Source organism: Leptonychotes weddellii, chromosome X, assembly GCF_054177405.1.
Source record: "Leptonychotes weddellii isolate Sample4059 chromosome X, ASM5417740v2, whole genome shotgun sequence".
Lineage (NCBI taxonomy): Eukaryota > Metazoa > Chordata > Mammalia > Carnivora > Phocidae > Leptonychotes > Leptonychotes weddellii.
The window spans coordinates 100,482,862-100,496,882 of NC_138385.1; the positions used below are offsets into that span (position 1 = coordinate 100,482,862).

Sequence of the window (14,021 nt, forward strand, 5' to 3'; positions counted from 1 at the left end):
TTTATTTTTATTTAACCAGCCCTCATCTAGCACAACCATATGCCAGGCACTGGTCTAAGCATCCCACAGTTGGTAACTCGTTCATTCATCTTAGCAGCCCCGCAGAGGTAGGTGCTAGGATCCCCCTTTACAGATGAGATGACTGAGGCTCACGCCCATTAGCACAAGGTGGCAAAGCTGGGAGGTGGCAGGATGAGGAAGACTGCAGTCAGGGCGCAAGCTCTGACCCAAGGCTTCACAGATCTTTCTGGAAAGGGCTAGAGAGCCAGTGTTGCTGGCTCGGCAGGCCAGGTGATTTTTATCCCGACTACTCAACTCTCCGGTTGTAGTGGGAAAACAGCCACAGACCGTGTGTCTGTGACTGGGCGTGGCCTTGCACAAATACAACTTTAATCAGCAGAGGGCCAGATTCGGCCCATGGGTTACAGTTGGCTGATCTCTGCTCTGAAGCACCATGCTCTGTTTTTGAAACATTATAATTACTCTTTCGGGCGTACAGTGGTATACTTGGTGAGCGATAGCTTAATCCTTGCTTAGAAAGAAACACTTCCCAACTGCATAACCTGAAACGAGGAGTATCATACAGTGTTATGTTTGAGATAAGGATGCTAAAACACTTTTGTGTCTTAAGTCCCTTACAGTGTTGGTACAAGTCCGCTGAGATCTAAAAAGTGAAATCATAAGCTTGGGTGTCTCCTTTCTCCCCAGAATGGTACCTATAATGGCCAAGCAAGGAGGTTTTCTTCTGTTGTGATCCTCGCAATTCCCTTAGCCCAGAACATTTTCCTGTTCCAACATCCTGCCAGAGGATGGAGGACAAATCCTTCCGCCCCGCTCGGCTCTGGGCCAGATTGGCATTTACAGTTTTTAGCGGCACTGGGGCAAGATAAAAGGCCGAAGGAAAATACGATGAATTTTTGCAGGTGCAAAGGAGCAAACATTTCTAGTTAATTAACGTGCAGTATTAATCTGGGATAGAATCCAGTGTCCAAATAATTACAGCCCCATTAATAATTATTTATGATAAGTGATACCCGATCATTATGATCTCATTCCCATTGATGAATGGTGCGGGAAATTCCACCAGACCCCTTCAGTTAATATAAACACAGATCGGTATTACCTTGAAAACACCCTCCAGATGTCAAAACCAACTCGGGAGGGGGGATCAATTCTAAAATTAATTGCCACACTTTGGATCTTTACACACCGGATTGTGTCAGTTTCGGAGGACGTCTCACGTAGAAACCAGTCTAACGTTTCCTGGGAGGTGTTAGAGGGGAAGGGGTGACCCATATGATCAAATGCTTGTGGCGCCTTGATTTGCACCAGCTAATGACACATCCATTTTCTCGTGAAATATCGTCCTGACTTTCAGTTAACATGTATGTTATGATCCCTGCAATGGGGCATATTAGCATTGCTCTGAGAAACATAATTTTTATACTTTCTGAATTCTCCAAGTCTCACTGCGTAACTTAATGGAACATTACCTTCTGCCCGCACCTTTCAAGCTCAATGGAAATACGTACATAGTTTTACAGATTAATGATAACATAATGGTATTTTCCTTTGCTTAATGGACTATGCACGGAGTTATTTTCTTACTCTCTAATGCTGTTAATGTGCAGTTGGTGTTTTATGAAATGGTGTTAACTAAACGTGGGTTCACGCAAAGATGACTGGGCCAGAAGTCAAGGGGGAGGGGGCGAGATTCTGGATTCTGCTCCTAATTGTAACCTTCTCTGTGTTTTCCCATTTGCTAAATGAAGTCAGTCCTACCTGCCACAGCTACTTCATAGTGGGTTCAGTTAAGGTTCAAATGGGAAATAAACGCCAGAGTCCTTTGATACAAAATCCAAATGGTGCGTAGCAACAAGAAGGAAACAATGCAGACCTGGCTATTTTGTGATGCAAATGCAGGTTCCACAGTATCTGAAAAATGGAAATAGTGTGTCTGTGGGGCATAGAGAACATCGCTGGGGCCAGTACTCAAAACAAAAACCTTTCCAAAGTGTCTCTCTGGCTGCCGGCTGGAAAAGAGTGTTTCCCCACCTCTTAGAACTTCTGGATCTTGCGCAGAGCCATCACAGTGTCAGGACCTGACCCAGACTCCCGCTGGGAAAGGAATGTGGGAAATGCAACCCCCGGATTCTCCCCGTGATGCAGAGCAGGATTGGCCAGAAGGAGGAGACAGGCCAAGTTGATGGCAGACGGGCTGGTACACTAGGCTTAGCTGAGGATCGATAATTCCATCCTCTTTTTAAATTCAGTGATAGCATGTTCTAGTCCTTTTTTTTTTTTTTTTTAACACACCACTCTTAAAGTGATTGTATTTTAAATCCAACATGGAATTTTTTTTTTTTAAAAAAGAATGTCGTTTTCTCAAAGACCAATGGAGTTTTTTTCTCTCTGCACTGGGTAAGGTACCATATGTCAGTATCCACTTAGACTGGTTTCTGCTATAACATATTAAAGGTTGAGCTCTGAATCATTGACTCTTTATTAAGAATGATGGGTTTTGCTTATCTTAATCACTGAAATACTGCAAATGTTATAGAGGCATACCTTAGCAGGGTAAAAAGAGATTAAGGAGCTTCAAACACCGTAGAAAGAATTCTTTTTTTTTTTTTTAAGATTTTATTTATTTATTTGACAGAGAGAGACACAGCGAGAGAGGGAACACAAGCAGGGGGAGTGGGAGAGGGAGAAGCGGCTTCCCGCTGAGCGGGGAGCCCGATGCGGGGCTTGATCCCAGGATCCTGGGATCATCATAGAAAGAATTCTTAACTCTTTTGAGCAGTTGAGAGTACATTTAGAATAACCGGGCTGTCCATCTCTCAAAGACATTCAGAATTTTTAAAAATGTAGTAAGAAATATAATCAGAAGGGCTCTTGGCAATGATGAATCACATACTTTCTGGTGAGGGAAGGGATGAAAGAGTGTTAAGTTTGCGGCCTTTTGAGTCACCCTAGGTTCAAGATCTGATTCTGGTACTTATTAGTAATGTGGCATTGGGCAACTGTAATAAAAGAGCAGTTACCCGAGATTCCTTGCCACGCCTTGTGCGCCAGATTTTACACGTATTCTTTCCTTTACTCCTCAAAATCACCCTCCGAGGTGGAGACTGTCATTGTCCCCGTGCTGTAGATCAGGAACCCGGCTAGGAGAGGACAAGGAACTTACCCCGGAACTGAAAACCATTCTCCACGCTTACCTGCTGCGAGGTGTACTCGAAGTCATGGAAAGTGACAGACATGGCGTCAGTCGAGTAGAGGGTTATGCTGTCCAATGTGGTAGCCCTGGGCCACATGCAGTTAATTTAAATCATCTGACTTAATTAAAATTAACTAAATGTAAGGTCTGGTTCCGCAGTCTTGGCAGCCATAGTCCAAACACCCAGTAGCCACACGTGGCTCGTGGCTACCATATTGAACAGAGGCAAAACATTTCATTCGTTGCAGATACTTCTGTGGGACAGCGCTGGTCTAGGGAATTCGTTGTGTGGGTCTTGATGAGGGTAAAAAACAAACAAACAAGACAAAACAAAAGGCAGCGAGACACAAAGTTCAAATTCTCTTGTAATGTCTCAACTAAAAACAGGAATATGAGTAAATACAATGGCCCGTGTCTGCCCACCGTATGTTTGGGAGGAAGGCGATGAGGAACACCGGTGTCAGGGTCTTTGCCAAGCTTTCTCTGAAGAATGAGCGGGGACAACAGAAAACCACGTTTTTGTGACCCCTGAAAACCAGAGAAAGGAGGTAGCGTCCGTGTGCAACCCGCCTCATGGTTTTTGTCATCCCCGTCTTGTTTGTGCAGGTATGCCATCGGCCTTGCTTACAAATCAGCCCCGAAGCATGAGTGGATTGGGAAGAACTCTGCTTCCTGGGCCCTGTGCCGCTGCCACAATAACTGGGTGGTGAGACACAACAGCAAGGAAACCCCCATCGAGCCAGCCCCCCACCTCCGGCGCGTCGGCATCCTGCTGGACTATGACAATGGTTCCGTCGCCTTCTACGATGCTTTGAACTCCATCCACCTCTACACCTTCGACATCACCTTCTCGCAGCCTGTGTGCCCCACCTTCACAGTGTGGAACAAGTGCTTGACCATTATAACTGGCCTTCCCATCCCAGACCATCTGGACTGCACAGAGCAGGTGCCATGAGCAGCTGGCCACATGGAGCTGCTTTCTGGGGCATAAAAGGGTCGCGGCCACCATTTCAGGGACGGAGAAAGCACAGGCTTCCAGAGTGTGATTAAATGTCGCCAAAAAGTGTCCAGAAACATCGGCTAGGATAGGACTCAACATTACTGTCTTTTGTATTAAGTACACGCTTTAATAATTTCTTCAAATTTGTCCTGTGTTTGCAGGAAATTTTATAGATTATTTATAAAAGAAACATAACCAGAATTACAACTCTTAGACATTATCTGGTTTTGCACATTAAGAGGCCCAGAAGTTTACCAGCTCTTTACAACAACCTTTGTGTCATCACGCTCTGTGGGCTTGAGAAAAAAAAATCTTCTGTAGTTTTGTACGCTTATTCAGCTTCTCACATCGTCGTATCTCATACTGACCCCATCTTGGGTCCTGTCGCCTCGACAGTGCATAACAGAATATGCAGTTACCTTAAAAATAAAAAATAGTTTTGAACCTAGTAGGGCAGCAACCGGGCTTTCTTAGTCTACTTTATTTTGAAGTGTTTTCAGTGTGATGTCAAAACCGTCTTGGATCAACTAGAATGGAGAGCAAGAGGGAGAGCGGAAAGAATTGACTTTAAGAATTGACGTTAAGAATGAGCTTGCCATTGAAAATAGTCACTTTGAATCCTACTGATTATTCAGAACGTCAGAGGCTGGTTTGTCTTTGATCGGAAGTAGGGTTCTGTTTCATGACCTAAATCTATTTCCTTCTTCCTTTTAATAGTTTCTTCAGGCCTGTGACATTGCTTTGCTACATTTGATAGCTGTCCTGTCTCCCTCTCCCCCAACTCATTTTTCTTTTGTTGCTGGGGCTGAGGAAGTAAACATTTTGTGTTACAAATGGCAGTACCACTTTGGATTGACTTTGCTCTCCAGGACATCAACACATGGCCCTGACTGTCTCTATCACGTCCAAATAGGACTCACCCAAAAACACTTAATATTTGTGAGTTGGTAATGACAAGGGACATTGCATACTCTTTACTAGTATACGTGCCTCGAAAGTTATAAACAGACTTTTATTAAACACGTCTCGAAAGATGTAGCGGTCCCTCTGTATTCTAGTATAGTTCACTATAGAGTTGTAAAAAAACAAAAAAACAAAAACAAAAAAAGAACAAAACAAAACAAAAAAACCCCAAAAAAATCAAACTCACTAATCCCGTGCTGGAACCCGCTAATAGAACCTGCTGATGGAATGTCGGGTGGGATTCTGGACCTGCTGATCTGGTAAGATGGAATGGTCCATGAAGTAAGGCTTTCTTAAGCAGTCCTTGGATTTGGACCGGGAATCCAGCATTGGTTCTATCTTGACAAAGGGCATGACATCTGTAAGTCATTTCGTTTGCTAAAATATTTATCTGAGCTACTGGGTTGGCCATTTTGACTGAACAGACTGATGGATTTAGGCATTGTTTTTAGCAATTGGTTTTTAACCAGATCAACCCATTGTCTCCCTGAGATCCGTCCATAGACCCGCTGTTCCAGCATCGTGCTGTATGAGCATCAGCCTGGACTCCATGGGTTGCGTCATGCATGCTTCTGTCCTCTTCACTGGCAGACGCTCTCCTTTTTCTGAACAGATAGAGTTTATATATTTACTATATTATTTATACCCAGATGAATATTTTGATAGCTACTTAGGACAATTTCACATCTAAAAGATGGACACCTCAATGGAAAAAAATTAATCAGTCTCTGGAAACTTAATGTTTGTTTGTTTTTTTTACAGTATAAAAACAATGTGTATTTGCCTTCCCTGAACAAACTGAAAGGGTTGTAATTTTTACATACTGTTTTTGGTAGCTGGATAACGGATATTTTAATGCACTTTGTACAGTAACAGTTTTGAATAAAAGGGTCTAAAACTCAGCTTCTGAGTTTTTAAAATCATGGTTGCCAGGTACCAGTAAACGCTACAGTTTGCCTTATGACATCCATGTAAAGCATTTACGAGGACAATATTTCCATGAATATAATGTTTTTCAATATAAAGAAGCTACTACTCAAATTTTCACTGCAAGCCATTTAGTTTATGTTTTGGCTATTTTTATAAGGACGAGAGGGATTATGTTATAATTTAGTTGTGGAAGTCTCACTCTTTGCTAACTTAAAAACCTTGTGGATAGTAGCAGTTACTATTTCCATGTTGTCCTATTTACAGGAAAATATGTATATGGTGAAAGGCCACAGTGTTTACTTTCATTACTGTAATGATGTAGAAAAGATTTCCGTGTGGGTTTTTTTTTTTTTTTTGAAAGTCTAAAAAATATATGCTATAAACATTTGCTGCAGTACCATTCTTTTTAAGTGGACTGGGGTCACAGTATTTTGTTCTCGAGGTCCCTACTTCACAGGAAGCATTGCGACACAGGGGAGAAAGAGATGGCAGGGCCGGTTACATTAATACAGCCAAATTGATGCGGCGCCAACCACGGCTGCCAGGTCTGACGTCGTGCGTGTGTGAAGAGGTGCTGTCGCCATCTTGAAATTCTTAGTAATGTTTGAAGAGGGGGCCTGCATCTTCGTTTTGCGCTGGGCCTCAAGAAGTCTATAGCCAGTCCTCGTAACAGAACTCAGAAACATGGTACCTCTCTTCCTGGTGGATACAAATGAAAAAACCTGGGTCCAATGTCAAAAGCGGCTGGCCATATAATTCAAGTAGGAATCCAAATGGATTAAGAGGAGAATGGGCGTGGGTGAAGATGTTCTTCCCAGCTTGAAAAAAAAAAAAAAAAAAAAAAGACTTCAAAAACTGCAAATGTTGATGATGATTTCTGCTGGAGAAGAGGAAATGGCCTGATGACGAATGCGCAGTTTATCACGGTACTGAGATAATTGACCCTAAACTTCCCAAGGAACTGAACCAGCGCTGTCCAGTGAACGGGGGATTCCAAGTTTCGGCTCCAGGCACATCTGCGGTGCCTGAAGAGACATACGCATGTATGCTCGCGTACCTGTGCTTTTGGTGTTGGGAAGTCGATGATCTGGTCTACCCGTACAAAATGTTAAACAGGAGACAAAGACCACGATGATGGGGGCAAGAGGATGTTTTTGAAATTGTGCTTCTCAACAAAGGGGCGATTTGGCAATGTCTGGAGTCATTTTGGGTTGTCCCAACTCGGGAGCGGGTGCTATTGGTGTCTAGTGGGTAGAGCACAGCCCCCCTAGCCCCCCCCCACACACCCAAGAATGATCTGAGCAAAATAGCACTGGTGCCGCAGGGGAGAAACTTGCTGTTTGGGGTTCTTTAAAGCAAAACTCTCACAAATATGTTTTACTGTTCCTGTAATTGATTCAATGCCTGATATGGCAAAAAGAAGGGGGACGCTTTACTGCTGTGGCTACCTTCGCTTTAAAAAACAATATTTGCCAAACCTGGAATTTTACCTGAAAGAGCAGTCCAAGCCTGTGTAAACGGGAATGCGGGGATCGGTGTCACGAAGATGTGGATGTGATTGGCTTAGCTGGGAAATGCCAAGCTGACTCTCTGTAGGCCGCTCCTTGCACCCGAACAAATGCAACCCCTGGTACTTGCGTCACGCGGCCATGCCCTCGGCCCGGACTCTTCTCGCCATTGCTGTTGCTTTCTGGTTCAAAATAAAATCCTTTCTGTGATTCCAAGGCCCTCTGTCTCGCCTGTCTCTTTTGCCTTTTCATCATTGTGTGTTTTCGCACTCACTGTTTCCACACATGTTTATATAACGTCTGCTGGGTTTTTTAACTACTTTGCAACCTAGAACATTTCCTTTTATTCCTGAAACTCCAACCCACCATCCCGCTTCTCTCCATTCCAAAGTACAGTTACTAAGCCCCAAAAGAGTCCCTAGGAAATTTAAAAAACACAATAAAGAAAACCCATACAGGAGTGGCGATCCTGAACAAGAATGGCTTGATTTCGAGTCGTCTCGAGCCGTTGGAGGAGGTGAGGACAAGGGGGATTGGAGCAGAGGGGTGAGGCTCTTCACTGTGTGGGCTGCAACACGCCCAGCCGTCGGCCCATAAGTCTATCCCCGACCCCATCCCGTGGCTCCCGGGACTTGACTTTCTCTCTTTAGAGGTACGAGCCCTTTCGATGGAAGTCAGTGCGCCACAGAGTGGTCCTCGGTCTGCAGCGTCGGCACCACCTGCGAGCTGCTTAGAAATGCCTGTTCTCCAGCCCTACCCCGCAGGCCGCCTCGTCAGCATCTCCGGGCGTGGGGCCAGCAGTAAGTTCTAACAGGCCCTCCCGGGGACTCTGATGCTGGTAAAGGTTTGTGGGGCGAAGCTCGGGAGGGCTTTACCCAGTCCCCTAGCCCACATGAAAATGCACTTACAACCTGAAGTGTGTTTTCAAGGTAATGTGCTTTAAGAGGCAGCATGATGTAATGCAGTGATTCTTAACCTGGCAGAGCATTAAAATCGCCGTGTTTCCAAATGCTGATTCCTGGATCCCCTTCTGAAAAATGGGGGATGAGAAGGTCTAGAGTGTGGCCCAGCACCCTATACTGTCGTTTGAGGTGATTCTCAAACGTAGCCAGGATTGGCTGCCGGAGACACGGGGCTCGGCACCTTTTCTATAAAAGTCAGAGAGTGAATTATTTGGGGGTGTTGCAGGACATACTGTCTCCATGGCAACTACTGGAGTCCGCGGCTATGGAGTGAAAGCAGCCATAGAGGATATGTAAATGAATGGGTGAGGCTGGGTTCCAATAAAACTTTATTTACAAAAACAGCATGGAGCTGCTTTTGGCCCTTGGCGTCATTTGCCACCTCGTGCTCCAACAAAGTACTGGACTCACCATGGGGCATTCGCTATCTCCTCTCCCTGAGGACTCGGCGGCCCCTCATGGCTCTGGGCCCCTTAGCTCTCAAGTCCTTCCCACCTTTGAATTACATCAATTCTGAAAGCACAGAACTCGTGGAGAATTAGGCACCAAGTGCTTAAGACAGGGCCACTCAAAGGTTATTAGAAGATTCTTTCATTCAACAGAGTAGGGCGTGTCAGTGCTAATGATTAGCATTCCCTCTTTCGTAATTTTGACTTGAATCAGCTCTTCTCACAAGTGACAGGTGTGGAAAATAGATTCCCTTTAATAAGAGTTTTGAAGTACATTTAATTTGAACTTTTGAAACTGAACAGACACTGCTGTAATTAATCACCTTTCAAAGTCAGCTTGAAGGGCATGACAGACGCTCCGGAGAGTGGCCCACATCCTCCTCTTTTTTAAATTATTATTTTTAAAAATACACAAGTAAAATATGTTGAAGAAGATAGTTGCTTGTGATGATAATAGGAGCATAAAAAGGGAGACATGTGCAACTTGCAAAGTCCTTCTCCCTTGAGTATCATTCTCGCTGTGGGATGCACATTCAAGAACAAAATAAAAATGGGGTTGAGGCCTTATGGAAAACCTTTCTTGTAGCTGTCCTATCTTAACATGGGCGATTTATGGAGAGGAATTCAGGTCTCCCTTTGGATCTCTTTCAGCCATGTTCTCCTGGGAGAATTATAAAAGCATGATTAAATAGGAAGTATAGCAATTAACAAGCAAATGTGTCATGGCCAAAAACCAATTACTAATTAAGGAGAGACAAAGAAAAAAATGATTTAATGGAACATTGGTGCTTTTGCACGGTCTATTTATTCTCAAAGCTTAATTTTTGATTATGGTCATTAAAAGCTGTTCAATTTCAGTCAAGTATTTCAGTTAATAAAGCTTATAACTTCCCCAGTCTTATTTTCCCTCCAGCTTCTGCCCTCTCTCGCCTCCTATTTTCTGTCAAGCCTCTCAAAGGGCGGTTCAGATGTTCCGTTTCTAAGAAATCAGAGAGGGAGATAAACCGTGAGAGACTCTGGACTCCGGGAAGCAAGCTGAGAGTTACAGAGAGGAGGGGAGTCGGGCGATGGGGTAGCCAGGTGTTGGGTATTAAGGAGGGCATGTGTGGTGATGGGCGTTAATGAATCGTTGAACACTACGTCAAAAACTAATGATGTACTATATGTTGGCTAACTGAACATAATAAAAAAAACATTTCAAGATTCAAGAAAAAGATGCTCCGTTTCTGCTTCCTCACCTCCCAGTACACCTCCCCACCCTCCACCAGGCATTCAGTGTCTTCGCTCTACCGAACCTCGGTCACTGACGTCAGAAACAGTGTCAGCATCAACACAAATGTCCATACACGTTTGATCGGCCTCATCTTGACATACGGCAGCTTTTGAGATGTTGACCACTTCTTTTTTAATCCCTCCCTATGCGACGCCATCCACGCCACCTCTTCCTGCACCATTTTGTGCAGAAGCCTCCCCAATCTAAATCTCTACAGCTATCTTTTTGATAGCTGAGTAATATTCCACTATATAAATATACACATCCCACATCTTCTTTATCCATTCTTCTGTTGATGGACATCTGGGCTCTTTCCATAGTTTGGCTATTGTGGACATTGCTGCTATAACATTTGGGTGCAGGTGCCCCTTCGAGTCACTATTGTTGTATCCTTTGGGTAAATACCTAGTAGTGCAATTGCTGGGTCATAGGGTAGTTCTATTTCTAACTTTTTGAGGACCCTCCATACTGTTTTCCAGGGTGGCTGCACCAGTTTGCATTCCCACCACCACTGTAGGAGGGTTCCCCTTTCTCCACATCCTCACCAACATCTGTTGTTTCCTGAGTTGTTAATTTTAGCCATTCTGACCCATGTGAGGTGGTATCTCATTGTGGTTTTGATTTATATTTCCCTGATGCCGAGTGCTGTTGAGCATAAGGGCTGGTATCCAAAATCTATAAAGAACTTAGCAAACTCAACACCCCAAAAAACTAAAAATCCAGTTAAGAAATGGGCAGAAGACATGAACAGACATTTCTGCAAGGAAGACATACAAATGGCCAACAGACACACTAGTCTCTTTTTAAAAGACTTACCTTAAAAAAAAGAGTCCTTTGTATTTGCAGAAACCACAAACATTACAGAATAAAAAATAATATCAAAATAAAAGCTAGAAAATCTACCTTCTAGCAAATTCCATCCTCTCTTTATAGTGACCGCAGGTCATCAGCAAAAATAAAACCTTAGATTTGGGCAAGTAAATCACCCATCCGTGTCTTTTATCGCCTCCTGCCCACCTCGCGTCCCTGTGTTGTAAGTCTGGGGTGTTACTCACGTATTTCGCACTTGCCAGCTCAGCTCATTCCACACTCTAAGACAATCCGGGTGCAAATAAAATGGGCTCCAAGGTATCACCGTCAACCTTGGTCTTGGAGCAGGTCCCCTCTGACGTTGGTGCCCCACCTCCTCAGTACTTCCCTCCAACTTCCCAGAAAGCACACTCCCTATTCTTCACAGTATCGCAGAGTCCCAGCCTCCTTTCTCATTACTTCCCGGTAGCTGGGCTCTCTGTCCTTGTAGTCCCTCTGACTTGATCTCCAGCACATACGCTGGGTTTCCCACGCAGGCGGCAGCCCTCCGCATGGAGTTTCACCCAATGCCTGTGTCACCTGCTTGTTCACCTTGGTCTCATGTCACCAACTGGGTGCTTCTGCCTGCTTCTTTGTATGGGCTGATTTCTCTGGTTTCATGACTTCAGGTTCTGCTCCCATGTTCCCAGGTCTGCTGCCTTGCAGCCCCTTTAAAATGAACTGGTCACGCCCACATTTCCCAAAGATGGACACTCAAGAACAACTCCAGGCTCATCTTTCCTACACTATATTCACTCTATAAGAAACTCACTTTCCATAATAAAGACAGAGATGGTTAAAAGTAACAGCATGGCGTCTGGGCCGCCGGGGTCGGTGAAGGATCTCAAGATGGCTGCGCGAAAACTTGCTCTAAAATCCATTGACTGGGTAGCTTTTGGGGAGATCATACCCCGAAACCAGAAGGCCATTGCTAACTCCCTGAAATCCTGGAATGAGACCCTTACCTCCAGGTTGGCTACTGTCCCTGAGAAACCACCTGCTATCGACTGGGCTTACTACAAGGCCAATGTGGCGAAGGCTGGTTTGGTAGATGACTTTGAGAAGAAGTTTAATGCCCTGAAGGTTCCTGTGCCAGAGGATAAATATACTGTTCAGGTGGATGCTGGAGAAAAAGAAGATGTGAAAGGTTGTGCCGAGTTTTTGTCTCTCTCAAAGGCCAGGATTGAGGCATATGAAAAAGAGCTGGAGAAGATGAGGAACATAATTCCATTTGATCAGATGACCATTGAGGACCTGAATGAAGTCTTTCCAGAAACCAAATTAGACAAGAAGAAGTATCCCTATTGGCCTCACAAGCCAATTGAGAATTTATAAACTTGAGTTGGGGAGAAAGCTCTGGCCCTCGTATTGTAAATGCTGGACATTAAAAATAATGATACGGTAAAAAAAAAAAAAAAAAAAAAGTAACAGCATGGCAAATGAGATAACATGGAACACTAACGAAAAGGCTGGAGTAGCTATATTAACAGCAGACAAAGTAGACTTCCAAACAGGGAACATTTCCTGGGAGTCAATTCACTTAATATGCAAAGCATTCTTACTGTCTTTCTCTCCTATTCCCATTTTCTTCCCCCCGCCGCCCCCCCACCCCCAACCAAAGAATGAGAGCAAGAGCAAAGACAGGGTCGGTTGAGGAAAACAAGGCCTGGAGCTGGGAAGTTTGGAGCAGGCCCTTCCAAGATGGAGTTGGCTATGCAGCCTCGTGGTTGGGCCTACTGCTTTTTGGAGTCTGTTGTCAGCACCCAATAAATAAGTTACCATAGATGATGACAGAGACGAATAGTCTCAGTTTAGATCCCCATGTCAAGCCTTGGGTGAGTCCATCTGGGCGAGGCCAGCTTCAGAAGCAGCCGGAGACACAGACAAGAAGAAACGTCCCGCCCGAAGCACGGAGCAATGAGCCCCATCAAGGCCTCTGACCTTTGCCCCCCGGGGAGTCGGTGCGCCCAGAAAGAGGCGGGGAGGGTGTCCACATGGCAGCATCTGGTATGGGTTGCCTCTCGTTCCCTCCCCGCATTCCAGGCCTGGCGCTCGGGACGTCCTGAAATGGAGACTCTTGCTGTTGGGGGGTGGGGGGAACGTCTGAAACCTTCACATGATTGACTGGAAGCGGCAGTGCCAGGGGCATGAACCCTGAACCCCGGAGTTCACGGGGGCCCACCAGCCTGCAGAGCCCAAGCCCTTGATGCTGCCAGACAGGCCGTTCTCATTAAGCAACGCCGCAGGGCCTGGTGCCAAAACCATAAGGCTGCCTGCTCCCCACCCCCACCCCCCACCCCCCACCCCCCACCCCCGGGGCTCCATTTCTAGGCCCTGAGGTACAGGTATTTTTAATATTTCCAAGTCAGTCCACCTTTTCTTGGCAGAACTGTCCCAACAGTGCTAACATTTGTTGAGCAAGGGATGAGGTACACTTGTCCTCACAGATGGCCACGCGGGAAACATCCCGGGCACGGAGGGCAGCCCAGCGAGGCCCCACATGCCTCCCTCTCCCGGCGGGGAGTCAGGCCCAAGAGACGCTTCTGGACCATCACAGGAACACCACCTCGGGCTTCTGTCTGAATGACTTCGGAGGGTGACTGCACACGCTAGGCCGGACGACCTGCAAACGCAGCTCATTCTTCCTGGGGCTTTTTGCCCTTGAGACCAGGAAGTCCTCAGGGGACAGCTCTGACCGGACGAAAATCCACACAGCTCACGACAGCATCCGAGACACAAGTGTGAACAATTGTCCATCATGCCGTCAGACCCAGCGTCAAAAACATCCCCAGTGCGGAATGGCCAGGCTTCGTGTTGCAGAGCAATTCCGCTGCGAGGAGACTGACGTCATGACACCTTCACAGTTCTGG

General features: G+C 45.5%; 1 protein-coding gene and 1 pseudogene across 6 annotated transcripts in view; both read left to right on the forward strand.

The window, feature by feature from the left end:
- Positions 1-7,834, forward strand: part of MID1 (midline 1) — a 584,284-nt gene extending 576,450 nt beyond the window's left edge. For all 6 annotated transcript variants that reach the window (XM_081809192.1, XM_081809187.1, XM_081809190.1 and 3 more), the window contains one exon: positions 3,824-7,834. In XM_081809192.1, the coding sequence (XP_081665318.1) occupies positions 3,824-4,172 (349 nt within the window). In that variant the 3' untranslated portion in view covers positions 4,173-7,834. The remainder of the gene's footprint in view (positions 1-3,823) is intronic.
- Positions 7,835-11,965: 4,131 nt separating this feature from the next.
- Positions 11,966-12,573, forward strand: LOC102750311 (ATP synthase peripheral stalk subunit d, mitochondrial pseudogene; annotated as a pseudogene).
- Positions 12,574-14,021: the final 1,448 nt, after the last annotated feature.